Source organism: Pipra filicauda, unplaced genomic scaffold, assembly GCF_003945595.2.
Source record: "Pipra filicauda isolate LSUMZ 115617 unplaced genomic scaffold, ASM394559v2 scaffold80_size11013439_pilon, whole genome shotgun sequence".
Taxonomy (NCBI): domain Eukaryota; kingdom Metazoa; phylum Chordata; class Aves; order Passeriformes; family Pipridae; genus Pipra; species Pipra filicauda.
This window is the reverse complement of record NW_024104987.1, coordinates 6,010,631-6,027,330: the sequence shown is the minus strand read 5'-3', so window position 1 is coordinate 6,027,330 and position 16,700 is coordinate 6,010,631. Positions and strand designations below refer to the sequence as shown.

At 49.2% G+C, this 16,700-nt stretch overlaps 1 protein-coding gene across 1 annotated transcript; it reads left to right on the top strand.

Moving 5' to 3' along the window:
* The first annotated feature begins 865 nt into the window (after window positions 1–865).
* WFIKKN2 (WAP, follistatin/kazal, immunoglobulin, kunitz and netrin domain containing 2) lies at window positions 866–5,869 on the top strand. Its single transcript, XM_027749643.2, has 2 exons — window positions 866–956; window positions 3,118–5,869. Exons 1-2 carry the CDS (start codon window positions 894–896, stop codon window positions 4,627–4,629), a joined length of 1,575 nt encoding a protein of 524 aa, XP_027605444.2. The 5' UTR covers window positions 866–893; the 3' UTR covers window positions 4,630–5,869.
* The last annotated feature ends 10,831 nt before the right edge of the window (window positions 5,870–16,700 follow it).

The window sequence follows — 16,700 nt, the reverse complement described above, 5'->3', positions numbered from 1 at the left end:
AACCTGGCATCCTGGAAATCTCCCCACCAAAGAAGAAAAAAGCCCAGAGGAGCCCCGGGAGAAGTTATGAAGACATTCTGCTTTGTCAATCCTACGTTTAAATAAGTTATTTCTTCCCCTACTTCCTCTGCTAAAATATGATATTTTGGCTTTAATTGCTTCAATCCTATTACTTGTTCCTTTTAGCAAGTGATTGTGCAGCCCCTTGCCGTGGGGAAATCCCCTGACCGCGGGTCCGTGTTATTTAGACAAGTCCCCTTTCAGAACTAAATGCCATTCTTAGCATAGGGAAGTACTTTAGGTCTAAAGGGGTTAAGAAGGCCTCCCTGCATTCAGAAACATGCAGGGGTCCCACCATGCCAGTTCCAGCCTTTTGAACTCTTTCCAGCTTTTTTTTCTTGCAACAAATCTGTCTGACTGCCACCAGGACATAGGAAGCGTGTGCCTGTCAAAGAAATCAAGTTTACTTTTTCTGACTTGTTAACAGAGGCAGGGTATAAATAGAGCTAACTCTGCTCAGACTAGTAGCGTTTCTCTTAAAATAAGGGGATAACTTCCTAGGACCTTTAATCCAATGAGGTCCAGACCAAACTGCACTATCGACAGAGGCAGCAGAGGAGCTCGCTGAAGCTTTTACTGAGGTCAGGTGCATCTGGGTTCCTCAAAAATTTAAGGCTTGCCAAAAAAAAGCAACCCCAAGCAAGCAAGAACTACTTCCAGCTCGGACACTGCCACTGCCCTGGAGAAGTTCTGAGATGTTGTTGGTGCTGTTCACTCGGTGGATGTGGATCTTGCTGGGGAAGAGCAGTGTCCTCTTGCTTCTGGAGGTCTCTCTGAAAGGGAGAGCTCTGCCCCCAGTCCGGTATTCCCACGCTGGGATATGCCCCAATGACATGAACCCCAACCTGTGGGTCGACGCGCAGAGCACTTGCAAGAGAGAGTGCGACGCTGACCTGGTGAGTGATGCACATCTTTGTGTCTCTGCGTCACGGGCGGTGAGGGGGCTTGTCTGGGGGCTTGTTTCTGTCTGTCCCACGAGAAGGGCACTGGCACCATGCAGGACTCGGTGCAGACAGTGCATGTATTTAACTGACCCGTGACCTATATAAAATAGAAAAGGTTTGATGAGTTGTTGTTAAGCAGGGAGGTGTGTGGCAGTTGTCACTTACGCTGATGTGGGCACAGGGCTCGCTCTGTTTGATCCTTTTCCGTGCTTTCATGTCAAAAGAACTGTCTGAATTTGATACTCCAGCACTCAGCATGCACTGGGGCCAGTCTGTAGTATTTTAGCAGTGTCACCGTGTTCTTTGTTGTTGGTGGCCATCATCGATGTTTTATATTCCTGGGAGAAATCCTGTATGAAATTGTTTGATTTAACATGCAAATCATCAGCCTTTGCTGCACTTGAAGCACAAAGGGTGCTTGGGGTGCAGAACAGGGCATGGCTAAAATGACCAGGCAGATGTTCTGTGGGATGCTCCCAGCTCAAAATGTGTTTAGTTTACAACCCCAAAATTCATTTTTCAACCTGTCAGCACTGCCAGCTCAAGCTGGCATCTGAAAATACCTGCTTGTCCTGCCTCTTACATCATGTCCCACGACAAAGCTCCTGCAGCCCAAACCTGGCTGACAGGAACACGTACTGTGATGAAAAAAAGTGTTTGGGTTTGTGCTCTGTAGCCAGGTTGTTTCTGCAATGCTAAAAAGGGTAAAAAAACAGAGAAAAATGCTGGTCATAAGTAAACAAAGACATTTGCTCAGATGGATCCCATGTGTTAGGAATGAAGGTGCTCTTTTTACTTTTGCCATTCTCAAATAAGCCTCCTCTGTTCCAACTACCAGGTGCAGCAATGAATGCTAAAACACTTGCAAAACCCCAGCAGCAGACGACAATGTTTTAATAATTTACTGGTCAAAAACTGAAAGCCAGAAGCCAGTGGCTACAAATATTCACTTTGTGGCAGCACGGAGTCCTGGCACCTTGGATGGAGTGAGTGGTCTGCAGGCAGCCAAGGGCTCTGCCAAGCCACACTCCTTAACCCCAGCTGAAAACCTCACCCATCCTGGTTTCTAGCTTTGCTTCTGAAACCTAGTAATGTGCAGCTGGAAATGGGGAAAGAGTTCTGGTATTAGGTCATCTTTTTCCCAATAAGGAAAGGATACTGGACTCAGGGGAAGCTCTTTAGTTTGGTAGCCTAAAAATCATGTTGTCCTCACTTACAGAGACAGCTGATGGATTTCAGGGGGCTTGTAGAGGTTTAACACACAGTGGAAGTGTGACCTGTTGGGCACATGGTAACAGTGTTCATGGTCCCTTAAAGTAATCCATAACAGCCCAGCAGCCGTGATCACACGTATCAAATACCTTTTCTGCACAGAAGATGAAAATTCTGCTAAAATTAACCACAATTTAGAGCTGACTGTAGCCGAGGCGGGGTGTAATAAATCACTAGAAGAGCGATGCTGCATTTGAAAATAGGACTAAAATAGGACAGAGAAGCCATAATGATCTGTTTGGGGTTTGTTTTTCTAAATACCATAGAAAAATTATTTTTGGAGCAAGAATTACCTTACTTTTGAGATATTCTATTATTTCCTCTACAATGTGAACAATTACAAATCCTTGGCAGTTTCACCTCCAAGAGCAGGCTGTTAGTCTCAGGGAATTCAAATAATACTTTACATACTTCTGTGGAAAATAAGAAGGATTACTGCCTACAGCCATATGATAAGACTTTCCATAGGCTCTTGTTTCTCAGGCCTTGTCCTCAGGCATTTGGGAGAGCACAGAAGGGGGGGTGGTTGGTTTGGTAGTCAAGCACTCCATGTGACTCTGGGGTAAAGACTTAGGATGAGGTTTGTGTTTAAGAAACAGAATTGCATTTTCCTTCCAGAGAGTCTTCTCCTGAAGCACTTCAGAACCCCCAGTATGTTTAGACACCTCTTGGGAGATGCTGAGGAGATGTTTCTACTCATTGCCTGTGGGGACACTGAGTTTTCAGACCAAAGATATCTGTGGCAGACGAGGTCCCCTGAGTTTCTGGGCTGCTTGCTGGGTCTCTAAAAAGGCCTTTACTTTGTCCCCAGTAACGATTGGGTTATTTTTCTCCCCCACAGGAGTGCGAGACCTTCGAGAAGTGCTGCCCCAATGTCTGTGGAACGAAGAGTTGTGTGGCTGCTCGGTACATGGACGTCAAGGGGAAAAAAGGGCCGGTGGGAATGCCCAAGGAGGCAACCTGTGACCGTTTCATGTGCATCCAGCAAGGCTCAGAGTGCGACATCTGGGATGGGCAGCCCGTCTGCAAGTGCAAGGACAGGTGTGAGAAGGAGCCGAGCTTCACCTGCGCCTCCGACGGGCTCACCTACTACAACAAGTGCTACATGGATGCAGAAGCTTGCATCAAAGGCATTACACTGAACGTGGTCACCTGCAGGTACCATCTCACCTGGCCAAACACCAGCCCTATCCCACCAGAAACTACAGCTCGCCCAACCACTGCCTACTCTGAGACAACGGTCGTCGACATCCTGCCACCCGCGCTCGTGAACAACCCTGTCCATCAGTCTGTCTACGTGGGAGAGACCGTCAGCTTCCTCTGTGACGTTACAGGGAGACCCAAGCCAGAGATCACGTGGGAGAAGCAGGTCGATGGGAAAGACAAAGTCATCATGAGGCCAAATCACGTCAGAGGGAACGTCGTGGTCACCAACATCGCCCAGCTGGTCATTTACAACACGCAGCTGCAGGACGCAGGAATCTACACCTGCACCGCCCAGAACAGCGGTGGCCTCCTCAGGGCTGACTTCCCTTTGTCAGTCATCAAAGGAGAACCCGCATCCAAAGAGGCTTCCCAAAACAAAACGCATTTCCCAACCGATGAGTGCCTGAAGCAACCGGACAGCGAAGACTGCGGGGAAGAGCAGACCAGGTGGTACTATGATGCAAAGAAAAACAACTGCTTTACTTTCATCTATGGGAACTGTAACAGCAACCTCAACCACTTTGAGACCTACGAGAGCTGCATGTTAACGTGCATGAACGGCCCCATCAACATCTGCAACCTGCCAGCCCTCCAAGGCCACTGCAAGGCCTACGAGCCCAGGTGGGCCTACAACAGCTTGACAAAGCAGTGCCAGTCCTTCATCTACGGCGGGTGTGGAGGCAACGAGAACAACTTCGAGAGCCGGGAGGCCTGCGAGGAGATGTGCCCCTTCCCGAAGAACACGCACTGCAAAGCCTGCAAACCCCGCCAGAAGCTGGTGACGAGCTTCTGCAAAAGCGACTTCGTCATCCTGGGCCGCATCACGGAGCTCACCGAAGACCAAGACTCGGGACACGCCCTGGTGACGGTGGAGGAGATTCTCAAGGATGAAAAAATGGGATTAAAATTCCTGGGGAAGGAACCCCTAGAAATCACGCTCTTGAACATGGACTGGAGCTGCCCGTGTCCCAACATGACCACGGTGGATGGCCAGCTCATCATCATGGGGGATGTCCACAACGGCATGGCTGTGCTGCAGCCAGACAGCTTTGTGGGGACCTCCAGCATCCGGCGCGTGCGCAAGCTCCGCGAAGTCATCCACAAGAAAACCTGTGAGCTTTTGAAAGAGTTCCTGGGATTGCATTAACCCCCCTCACACGTGTCGGCCGCCCCGCTCCGTGTGTTACGTAGGGCTAACAAGAGCTAGGCTAGTGCACAAACTAAAGCGCTGTTTGAAGGTACACCGTAGGAATTATGCAGAACCCCTATTTTAATCCACTAATGATGCTTAGCAACAACGTAGTTTGGTCTTTGGCAAGCACGTAAACCAGCAGCAAAAGGCTATTAATCTTGCATTGAAATCAATTCGTCCATATAGGAGTGCCATTTAAATAGGTGACTCACTGCAGTAATTATGCAATTTTTATGTAGCTTCCATCATAAATGACGGAATTCATAGCGTTTGTTTGGCTAGTTGGTACACAGCTAAATAATATATAATGTCAATTTAATCTGTCTCATTTTCAGTCTGGAAATGCGATGGTATGTCGTTGTAAGTAAGTCACATGCTTGGCTCCTTATAGCAGCACTAATATTTCAAGAGAAAAGCCTGTAAATTATTGTCTGTATTTACAATTGTGAACATTTAACCAACCTATGCATTATGTTTGCTTCTTTTAATTGAAATTTTCCCTTTTCTTTTTAAAAACCTCATTTTTAAATGGCAACTACTACCTATCTTGCAATCCTTTCTGGAGGAAAAACTCCCTTGATCCTATGCCCAGGACAACAGGTCCCTGTAGAAGCTCAAGGCACAGTCTCACCCTGAAATGACTTTTCTGTCACCAGAACAAGGTCAGCAAACACCCTCATTCCCTATTTTAGTTTCAATCAATTTACTGTCTTATCACAAAAAGTCCCAGGCAGAAGGACAGCAGAGTGCTGTCTTGCTTTTGAAAATGCTTTCCACTTGAGCATACGCAGCAGTTTATTGCTTATTTTCAGTAGAAATCCTGCTTTTATAGATGAGAGAGCAAAGCAAGAGGAGTCAGAACAAGATTCAGCCTAGGAAAGTGCAATACACAGCCTGCAAACTGCATTAGGCAGACACAAAGCTGCTGAATCCGAACTGCACAGACACAGGCAGACAGAGCGGACACTCTTTAAAGGCTTTTATCAGTGTTAGCCTTTTAGAGCCTTTTTAGAGGATTTCAAAACCTCAGAAAACACTTTCTACCAGACCACTGTATATATATATGTGTTGGATAAATTCCCTGGGAGAGCCAGCACGGGCTGTGGGGGGGAGTGTGTGCATACACATAGGATTGATCATTTTAACCTCTGTGTGCCCAAAAAAATGTAACATTTGCCTGTGCAAAAATCCTTAAATAAAGAAAAGGCTGATCCTGGAAACATCCTGCCTCGCTAAGGACTGTGATTGCAGGGAAGAGGGGCGAGCGTGGCGAGCCTTGTCCTCGCTCCTCGTTTCGCAGGCTCAGCCAAGTGACTACGGTGGAGCTCGGAGCTTGCTGCCCTGCACAAAGGGCCAGTTCAGGGCTGGAGCAGTGTCAAGACACGTCTAGGGGAGAGGAAGGAAGGAAAGAAGGTGTAGCCAACGCTGCCCCGTGGTGCCATCTAATGGGATCGCTGAGGGGTGGCCGAGGCTGGTGCCTGGCAATGGGCACATGGCGGCTTTTGCAGGAGTGTGTTGGGGCTGGGTATGGTAAGGGCTGGGGAGGGAGATAAAACAGGCAGATCCTGGGCTTCAGCATGATGTGCAAGGCTCTAGACCCCCCAAAGCCTGTGCACGTTGGGTGTTTGGTCGCTGCAGGGAAGAAAACTAACAATGAGGGAAACGGCGTTGAACGTGAGTCCAGCTCTGGTTCCCCTGAAGGCTTTCCATGCCCTGCACCTGTAGCTGAGCCACGGACAGACACCACAGTAGGATGGAGAACTGGGATCCTCTCCCAGTGGTCTGGGCTTGGGTTATGTCCGAAATGTTTCCACAACAGGAGCGCATCTAAATCTCCAGTGCTTTGTGTAACGTCAGAAAAAGCTGAGTGGGAGGGAGTCTGGATCATGTTTGCTGACCAAGAAAATACCTGCTGGGTTTTTTGTTGTACCTTTCCTAAGTGTATGTGAAAAAAAAAACGCTCCAATTAAAGGTCCTTAATGTTTGTGTATGTTCTCGTGAAGACCATTTTCTGCAGGTGGGAGATGCTGGCCCTGCTGCCCTCCAGAGCAGCAGCCCTCCTCCGGGTCATCCTGGGCTGTGGCAGGTGCTGCTGCTCCCATGGCTCACCTGTCATTTTCCAAGCAAGCTGTAGGAAGTGGCACATTCCTGGCACACTAACACAGAGGCTTCAGAGGATGAAGGTTTAATAGATACAGGGTTTATATGGCTTTTTTTTTTTTTTCCCCAAAAAAAGCTAAAGGACTTTGCAACTGTGGGAGTGTTAAAATTACTTGGGAGACATGTAGCTGTTTGTTCCACAAGAGCTGGGATGCAAAGGTAGCTGAGAGCTGAAAGCAGAGCGTTCATTGCTGCTCCAGTCAGCGCAGTGCAGTGCTGAAGCCTGGGCTCTAAAGTGCCCTTTTGGCTTTCTCTCCTGGTGAATCCCCCGGGAAGACAGCAGGCACTTAAAATAGCAAGTGTGCAAGTGGTCTGAGGTGCTGAGACCCAGAGTTGAACAAGGCACAACGTGTCTGCCAGCCCCCTTTGGGCATGCAGGCCTAGTGTGTGAGGGCTTACCTGCACAGGGTACACTCTGGGGGGACATTCTGGGTCAGCTTTCCAACATGGTGCAGTGAGATGGTCACTGGACAGCCCAGCCCAGCTCCCAGACACAGAACAGCCACCCTTCTGTAGCTCCTGCCCAAACCTACAGACTTGCCCAGCCACACCAGGAAGGCTGAGTCATCCTCTGAGCCCCTCGGGGTGCACAGGGCTGTGCTCCACCACAGCTCCCCGGGGCAGAAGGAGCAGTGCCACGAGCATCCTTCATTTGCTTGCCGGGGAAAAAAACCATCCCATGCCATGCTGGGAGCACCGAACCTCCCCATGGCACAGGACTGACCCTAACCCCACCTTCTCCACCTTCTGACCTGGAAGAATTCAGCTCTCCACTCACAGCTAGTATTTTAGTTCAGCCTCTTATTAAACCCTTAAGAAGCCTAAAATTCAAGTCTGACCAGTCTGGCAGCCCGGGGATGCCAGTGCACGGGACTGGCACTGGAGGATGTTGCTCCAGCCTTCACAGGGATAATGGGCACGTGCATGCAGCTCCTGGTCAGAAAATCCCTTTTGTGTTGCTCACAAGATGAGGTTCCATCCTGCTCTCTGGGGTCCCTCTCTCAGGCTGTCAGAAAGCTGGAAGGAAGTGCTGGTATTTAAAGTCTGTATAAAATGTATGACAGGAGAGAGAGAGAAAGGGAAAAACCCGCTTGATTCCTTTCCCTGCATGCCAGCAGGCTGGCAAGGAGCACCAGTGCCCTTGCAAGGCTGCAGGGAAGAGCTGGAGGAAGGACACCACCTGCAAAGCCCCGTGGCCATGGCCAGTGGCTGATGTCAAACCTTTCCTCTGCGTGTGGACACCAGAAAAGCAGCATTTCACAGAGACAACCAGCCTGGGAAGCAACACAGAATCACAGAACCTAAGGTTGGAAAACACCTCTAAGATCATTGAGCCCAACAGACAACGTTTTGCATCAAGGCAGCAGACCCCCAGTAGCTGGGTCTGAGACCTGCAGGAGCTCCCAGGGGCGCTGGGACGGATCCGATGGACACTTGGCACAACGTGCCCACCTCCCAGCCTGGAGCGAAGGTGAAAAGTGCGACACGTGAACCTGCAAATCCCGCGGCTCGGCGGGCACCGCCCAGCACGGGGATCCGAGCGGGAGTGCCGGGTGGTTGTGCAAACAGCCGGGGCAGCCCCGCTCTGTTACCAGGGGACAAACAGCGAGGTGCCGGCGTGTGGCTGCAGCACGGGGCCCGCGGGAGCACGTCCAGGTTGCGCACAGGGATGTCAGAGAGCTGACGGGGCAGGGCACCGGGGCACGGGAGCTGCACGCACGGGGAGCCGGCTGGGTGATTACTCACAGGCACATCCTGCATCACCGCGGAGCCCGGAGCCGCCGAGGTCAAAGGAAAGAGGAAATGGAGCGTGTTCTCATTGCAGGGGCTCGAGATGAGGTCAGGCAGAAGTTTTAATGGGCAACCGGCTCCAGAACGAGGAGCAAACAGAAGTGATGACGCCAGTGCAATATGATTCAGACGGCAAAGGTATTTAAGAGCTTAGTTCCCAGTTGTTTCAAAGGGAATTAGGGACCCCTGCAAGAATTACCCCCTGGCCATGGGTCTCAGTTCCTGAGAGAAGTGGTTGTGATGAAGGTCATGCATGGCTTCAGCCAACACTTAATGATTTCCTGCAAAAAAGGAGGAGTAATCCAGCTGGCACCAAATGAGCACCTTGCACCACAAGACTCACTTCCTCCACCTGAAGCACCTTGTGCCCTGGTTTGCTGTAATTCATTCGTGTGCACGTGCTGGGAAATTCTCCCCGTGGATAATTACCAGAAAAAGATCATGGCTAGGCTTGTACCTCCCCCAAGGCTGGATGGAGCCAGGTTTCCAAAGGCATGGCCGTGAAAATGTCACCTGAGCAAGAACTTCCAGCTTAGAGCCTGTTTTCATACCAAATATTGAGTGTTTTGCCCTCTGCCTGTGCCGGTTACTGATTGACTACAAGTGACCTCCACCCGCTGTATTGATTTACAGCAGCTGTCAAAGGGCAAAAAATGAGCCCCATGCCCAGGATCTGAGAACCTCTCTAAATGGAGGTTGCACAACTGAATGAATGTTCTGCCAGCTCTTTAAATCTTAGGAGGAAAAAAAAAAAGCCAGCTTGAGCTCCTGATCTCCAACGCAAACACAGTGGGATATGAAGATAAGGCTGCAGCACTAGAGGACATTATCTATAAGCCAAAAAAGCAACACAGTTTGTTTAATTCCCAGCTATTTATGGCTGGGCAAACGATATGACATTCGGGCCTGAGAGTTTAGAAAGCAAATGGAAAGTCTTCCAAAGGCTGGTAGGTGGGTCAGGTTCCAGTCAGGAAACTCTCCAACTCTGGTGTTTTCCTTTCTGCCCATCCCTTTATCCACCTTTCTTCCCAGCCAACTTTTCTTAGTGCCAGCCCAGACGGAAGGTGTTTGGGGTCTTCTCCAAACCTCAGGACCTGCACGTGCCAAGGACCAGCTCTTGTCCCACCTGGCAATTCCTACCCCCTCTCATGTGTCCCAGCGATGGTTAAACATGCAGGAGGGAGGAGAAGGCTGGAGAAAAAAGATTCATCTAGAGGAGGGAGGGGGAGCATTTTTTCACCTTAAACTGGTATTACAATACAGTAGTTGGACAAGATTAACTGGCATAAAAAGGAACTACCATAAAAGGGTTTGTGCCTTCTCTTCCTTCTCTGCTCTGCTCCTCACACCCTTGAACCAAGAGGGGGGTTGTAACACGTGTAAAGGACATGGCTTCCTCTACTGCTTGGAATAAACAGAAAAACAGTAATAAATCTCCTGGATCAGAAGGTCTTCACCCAAGGGTAAAAGTACTTACATTGCTTAACCATTAACTGCAGCAGATAACCTTTGCTTCAGTCCGAGGCAGGACCAGAGCACGAAGGTGGCAAACACGGGGCTAATTTTAGAGGAGGGTTCCCAGGGTCTGGGTATGAAAACTCAGAGAGTCTGGTAGAAACTGTAAGAGAGGATAAAACTCACAGCTAAAAAGGATGTAAGGAGGAGAGAGTCTGTGGACTTCAACAGAGGGAAGTGATGCTCTGTAACACTTTCTTTGAAGCAATCACAAGGACAGAGATGGCCCAGCTGATGGAGTTGACTTGGATCAAGGCCTTAGAGCTCTAACTTCCTCACCCAAGGCCTTTAAAGTCATTTAGCTGTCCTGCAGGGAGAGGTGCAGGAGTCTCCTGAGCCAACAACTGGTTTAAACATCGGAAAGAAGGGTGAGACCAAAAGGTCAGTGTTCAGAATGAAGGGAAGTCATCGGCAGCGTCCCAGGGGAACTGTGCAAGGTGGAGATGGTCTGGAAGAGGGATGGGAGAGGTGGGTTATGAAGATTAATGTTGAGATCAAGTTATTTAGGGCTGCAAAAACACGAGCTGACTGTGAGGAGTTGCAGGAGGGCATAGTTATACCAAACCAAGGATAATAAAAAAGCAGATGAAATGTGATATTTAATAATATACATGGGGGGAAAGTGAGTCCTGGCTGTAAACAGGCCATTCCCATTCCGGGCCTGGATGATCCACATATAGATCTGAGCAGGGTGGCTGGTCCAGCCTGCCCCTGTTGTGCAGGCAGCCCCTTGAGCAGATCATCCACATTTCACCTCTCAAAACAGCACCAGCAACAGTCAACTTGCAACAGTCCCGTTAACAAGCACAAAAACCTATGGACTCCTTAAAATCCCAGCAGCACTGACACATGCTCAGGCTGGACTGGTTACTGCCTTGCTAAGACAATGCTACTTGCTATTGGTGATCCTAAGATCACCAGATAAATCTCAGCCATGTCCCAGCCCCATAAAGTCAGATATTTCTAAACCATGGTCTTCACCTCTGGCTGCCCCCACAAGCACCCTGGGCTGCAGGAGGGACAACAGGCACAGACACAAACCCAGCTCTGGAGCCCTGAGTCTCTTCAGAGGGTCCCCACAATTCCTGCATCAACGGTGCCTTGGCCAAATCCCCCCAGCCCTGAACAGAAAGCAAGGTGCAACCAGGGTATTACAGAGAGAGCTGTGGGGCAGAGCAGGTCTCACCACCTCAGCAGGACTCACCATGTCATACAACTGTAGAATCATCAAATGGTTTGGGTTGGAAGGGACCTTTAAAGACCATCACTTAAAGACCACGAGCAGGGACACCTTCCACTACACCAGGCTGCTCCAAGCCCCATCCAACCTGGCCTTGAATGTTTCCAGGGATGGAACATCCACCACCTCCCCGGGCAGCCTGTGCCGGTGCCTCACCACCCTCACGGTACAAACAGGCAGGGGCAGGTTCTCCATCCTGCAGTGCCCAACACAGAATTTAACCACAGGAGCCACAGCCAGCTCTGGCACTCAGCAGTGTCACACACACTCACTGCACCCACCGCGGCCCCAGCATGACCCAAGGTCTTCCTCACACGGTCACGGCTTCCTATTTTGGCAATATTTGGAGTATACGGAAGGAAAAAAAAGAGACCCTGTCCCTCAGCACTGACATGACGTCAGACGGCTGGAAACGGGGACAGGAGGCTCCAGCCGCTCCCAGCGCCCGACACGAGATGGCGTTTGGCATCGCGACATCGGCGGTGGCACCGGCGTGGGCACCCGCACGCAGGCACTGCATCCGCGTCTTAATGAGCAGCATCCTCCCGCTGCGGCTGGGTTGGCCTCGCCCCAGTTAATTTAACCGTTTCACAGACACTCGGCTGCATAATTTGTATTATTTATTAATAAAATTATTATTTTTTTCTAAGTAGGAAGCAACAACACCCTGCCAAGCTGTTTTCACTGATTTCGCCCTTGTCTTGTTAGTAAAACAGGAGGAGAGATTTTAGGTTTATCAGGGGGAAAAAAAGATCTAGTGGGGAGTGTGATAAGGCAATCAAATCCATTTCCAGAGCTGCAGGGGAAAGCCACAATGTATAATTTATTTGAGGCTTTCTCTTTCCCTGTTTGCAGATTGCACAGTTTCTAAAGATATTGGTCCAGTTATTCAAAATTATTCATTAAATACTTCAGTGGCTACTTGACCTGCAGATCATCCAAAAAGTGAATATTGCAGTAATACTGCAATCAAATTCTCTCTTTCTGCTGTAATTTATCGTCGCTAACAGATGTGTACGACTCAGGTAAATAACTCGGGATGAAACTCAAATTGTATATTTGATTATAATATTTGCAACCCCCAATTTTTACTGGGCCAGCCAGCTCCAAAGCTCACCTCATCAGCAGAACTTACACCAAAGTCTCCTCATCTGTTGGGTCTCTGATGGTGCTTTTCCCCTGAAACACCGGGAGCAGGGCGGGTGGGCATTTTGTCTTCAGCTGCCCAGCCCATGTCTGTGGTTGGGATTATTTACCCACCTTTCTGCAGTTGTTACTTGCTGTTCTTTGGGTTACAGAAATATCCAAGTGTGGCAACCCAAAGCATTTAGGGATCATGAGTCACGTCTCCTGACAAAATTGGCTTCAAAATCTTGTTATTTCTTTTAAATAAACAAATTCACAGGTGTTTTGGTTGTTCTTTTGGTTTGCCTTCAGATGGCAGAGCCTCGCGGCAATCACAGGTTTACACTTTCCTTTGCCACCACCACCAGCATTAAACAAATACTCTTTCTTTCACTGTTCTTTGTGAATGGAAGTTTAAGGTCTCAGCCACAGGACTTCCAAAGCAGGAGCTTTCAGCGATCTCTGAGCCAGGACAAGGCTCCCGGGAGGGTCCAGAGGAGCAGTGTTGCCACCTAGGGACTCCCGAGAGCTCTGAAAGAGTTTTCTCCAAGCTGGGATGCTCTGACGCGTTTCCCTGGGGTTGTGGCTGTTTGCCTGCTCCCTGTAGGTGTCCTGGGAGGGACGAGGGGTTTGGAGATGGTCTTTTTATCTTGGCTTTTGTTTCCCCGCGAAATTAGTAGCCCTTGTTGCTCAGCACTGTGTGCCAGCCAGAAATCCTGCCAGCAGATGCCTCATAAAGGCTGTCACAGCCCCTCCATCACAGGCTCCAGGAATACATTCATCCCAAAATGCACCTCTACACCTGTTACTTATCGATCCAATTTTTCATGTTTAGCTACAGAAGTTTTTCAGCAGACAAAAATTGAAGGAGGATTTGCTGCTCCTGCCCTGGCAGGAAGATTTACACATGAGCAAATGATTTGTAACAAACACCTTGTAAGATAGATGGAGCTGCTCCTCTTGTTCACAAATTATTCACAGACCACGGGCTTGAAGAGGAAGAAATTTTTTCCTTGCTTTGTAAAGTACACACAGATGCATTTCTGTATTATTATTTATGACAACTTTCACAGTAAAAAAAACTCCTGAGAGCATGTCTGCAGAATTATTGCAGCTCATGGGTTGTTTAGTTGGCAGTCTGGACAGAGGACAGGTTTGGCCAGGTTTCTTTTTTTTTCCTTTCTCCTTTTTTTTAAGTGATTGCCTTGACCAGCAAGATTTTTGTCATGGGTTTGAGCCTGTGGGCATTACAAGGTCATAAAATTGAAGTTCCTGGCCTCCACTTCTCTCACCAGCCTGCTCAAGGGAGCGTATCACCAAACCAGCCCCTGGGTTTTGCTGGGTGAGCACAGCTCTTTAAATCAGACTCCGGGGCAAAGATTGAGTTCTGCAAGTGCTCCCCAGCATGATGGGAAAAGTGCTGCTGCTAGAACTGTTTCTGGAAAGATGGGGCATTTCTGGAGCCTCAGGTGCTACCACAGGGGGAAGCTGTGAAAGATGGACAGGTAACCAGAAACAGGGACCAGGGACACCAAGGCTTTTCTAGGCAGAGCCTTGGGGTTTGCTCCCATTACATATTTCCCATATAAAGGGCTGGATGAAACCTTCTTTTCCCTGCTTCCAGAGCCAGAATTAAAATGCACCACCACGTCCTTGGCAGTGCTGTGAGGAGGGGCAGATCCTCAATCCAGCTGTGCTACACTGACACACACACAAAAAAGAATAGTTTTACCTAGAAGATCCAACGCTGCCAGGTGTTAACAAGGTCACTATTCAATCTCTGTCTTCACGGCTCCTGTGTTCCAGATGTGTCTATGTTATGTGTTGATTGGTGCAAATCATGTACATATGTAAAACCCAGTGGCCTGTGAGCTGAGCAAACACACGATTGCTCCACGAATCCATTACTGGTAGGAGCAGATGGGTTCCTTGCTTAAATAAATGCATTTCAAACTCCTCTAGGTCTGCTTTCAAAACCACCAGTTTGTTTATATAACATGGTGCAGCCAGGCTCCTACACCCTGTGCTCACCAAACCCTCCCTGCCCTGGAGTTCAGGTGCTTTCATTTCTGCATAAAGAAAATCAGAACGTGAATACAGTTTTGCAAACATAACTGAAAAAAACCGAAAACATCTCTTTTGATTTGTAAATAGGAGCAAAGCATTGTTTACATTCAGGCACTGTTAATTGGAAGCATCCACCATACGTCACTCTGAGGCAGAGCAAAATAGACACAGAATAAAAATATCTCCAGTGACCTGGTCCTGTAAATGCTGAGTAACTTTATGCTCTGGGAGCAGAAGTGCCTTGAAACAAAAGTATTTTATTCATTCCTCCTGGAGCTGGCTGGAGTCAGCAAGGGAGAGAAATAAAAAGCTGTTTTCCCTTATTCTGCTGCTGCGTTCTCAGCTGACCAAAAAAAAAGTGAATGGGCTGGGGAAAAGCACGTTTTGTTTGCTTTGTGGGTGCTTGGGTGGGTGTTGCTCGTTCACCTGGGGGAGCCCTTTTCCAACACGGGACAGTTCTCACACAACCTGCAGCTCCCCAGACACCCCGGAGACCTTCTGCTGGAGAGGAGGAGGAGAAGGAGGAGATGCTCACGTGGCTCATCAGCTGCCTGTGCCAAACCGAGCTGATGTTCCAGCCCCGCTCCCCAGCAGTCACACACGGTCGCTCTCAATGGCCACCTTTGTTGGCAGCCCTGGGCAGGAGCTGCTGACGTGGCACCCGCCGTGTCACCTTGTCCTGTCCCCTGTGCCGGGCCTTCCGCCACACGCAGGGGCTCAGGATACCCCCTCCCTAATCTTTATGCTCGCTTTTATGCCTTAAAAAGAAAACGAAACGAAGAAAGGAGCCCGGCAGAGGAGGGAGGAGGTGGAGGCATTTCCCCCTCGATTGGTCCTTCCTGTTTCTTCATTTCCTCATCTCCCCCCTTCCAGCCTCTTCCTCCACCTGCTGAAACGTGGCTACCACAATTAGGGAAAAGCTGCAATTTTAATGTGTGAAGCTGCGACGATTTTAAATAATTGCTTTTAAAACAACAACCTGGAGGAAGACACCGTGTGTCCCCCTCTCCTCTGCCACCAGAGAACTCGGTGGCACTGACTGCCCTGCGCTGGCACTCCTGGGCAGACACACTCCCACCCTGGCAAAAGTCAATGTTTACACTTGTCACATATATTTTTAGTGCATCCTAGACCCAGCCGTGCCTCAGCACAGCCTCGTGGGCCAATTGCCACGGGGAGAGGCACCTCCCAGCAAATGTTCCTTCATTTCTGGAAGGACAGAGGGAAGAACAACCCCCCAAGTGAATCCTTTCAGGAGCTGGCTGCAGGTCCCCATTTCACCAGTCCTTCAGGTTCTTCCAGTTCACGGGGACAAGGTGCACAGCAAAGGCATTTGCTCTGCAAGTGGCCTCCCAGCACCTGACCTCTGTAAGTGCAAACAACATTTAGAGCAGGAAAATGCCTGCACAGACCTCTCACCCTGGGCTGACTGCACTACAGAGGGATCATCAGGGTAATTCCAGTGGGTTTGGGTGGGCTTTTGGGGTCTGTTTCTAAGAGCACCTCAAAGAATTACAAATAATAGTGACCAATTTCCAGTTTTCCTTAATTTTGTCTCAACTGGCTTGTCTCAGTACTGCTGGGATGCTGTTGAGTGTTGCACATCAATTAACATCCTCACTGTGGGCACTGCACAGCCCAGGCCATCCCCAGCAGAAAGGATTTGTGCCCCTGCCTACATTAAGTGCCAGTCACTGCTGCTTAGTCCCACTCGACATCAGATCCCTTGCAAACATCCCATAAAGCAGCTGTCCCCAGTTCAAGCACATTCTGACCAAGCTCAGGACATTGAAGGGATGGAAAGCAAATAAAACTTTCTCTTTTCCTGTGCTGTGGAAGGGATGGTGCATTTCACAGGAGGATAAGGCCAGCCTTCGTGGTGCCAAAGTCCATGGCTCACCTCATCCCTGGCTGGTGGCCCCTCTACCTCTCCTCTGCTCCACAGAACGATTTATCAAGTGGTTTTGAAAGAAAAACCAACAAAAATAAGTAAAGAAAGAAACAACTGGCTAGAGGTTCTACTGCCTGGGCTCCCCTTTGTCTTCCAGCCTGCCTGCATAAATGTCGTTATGGGAAAGGCTGGAGATCAGATACAGCCCTCAAGTTCAGGACCTCTAACGGGCAGTGG

Bases quoted from the DNA above. Each gene is read 5' to 3' on its own strand.
- WFIKKN2 (XM_027749643.2), top strand. From the start codon at position 894: ATGAACCCCAACCTGTGGGTCGACGCGCAGAGCACTTGCAAGAGAGAG. The intron at 957-3,117 runs GTGAGTGATGCA...TCTCCCCCACAG, and splicing joins GAGAGTGCGACGCTGACCTG to GAGTGCGAGACCTTCGAGAA.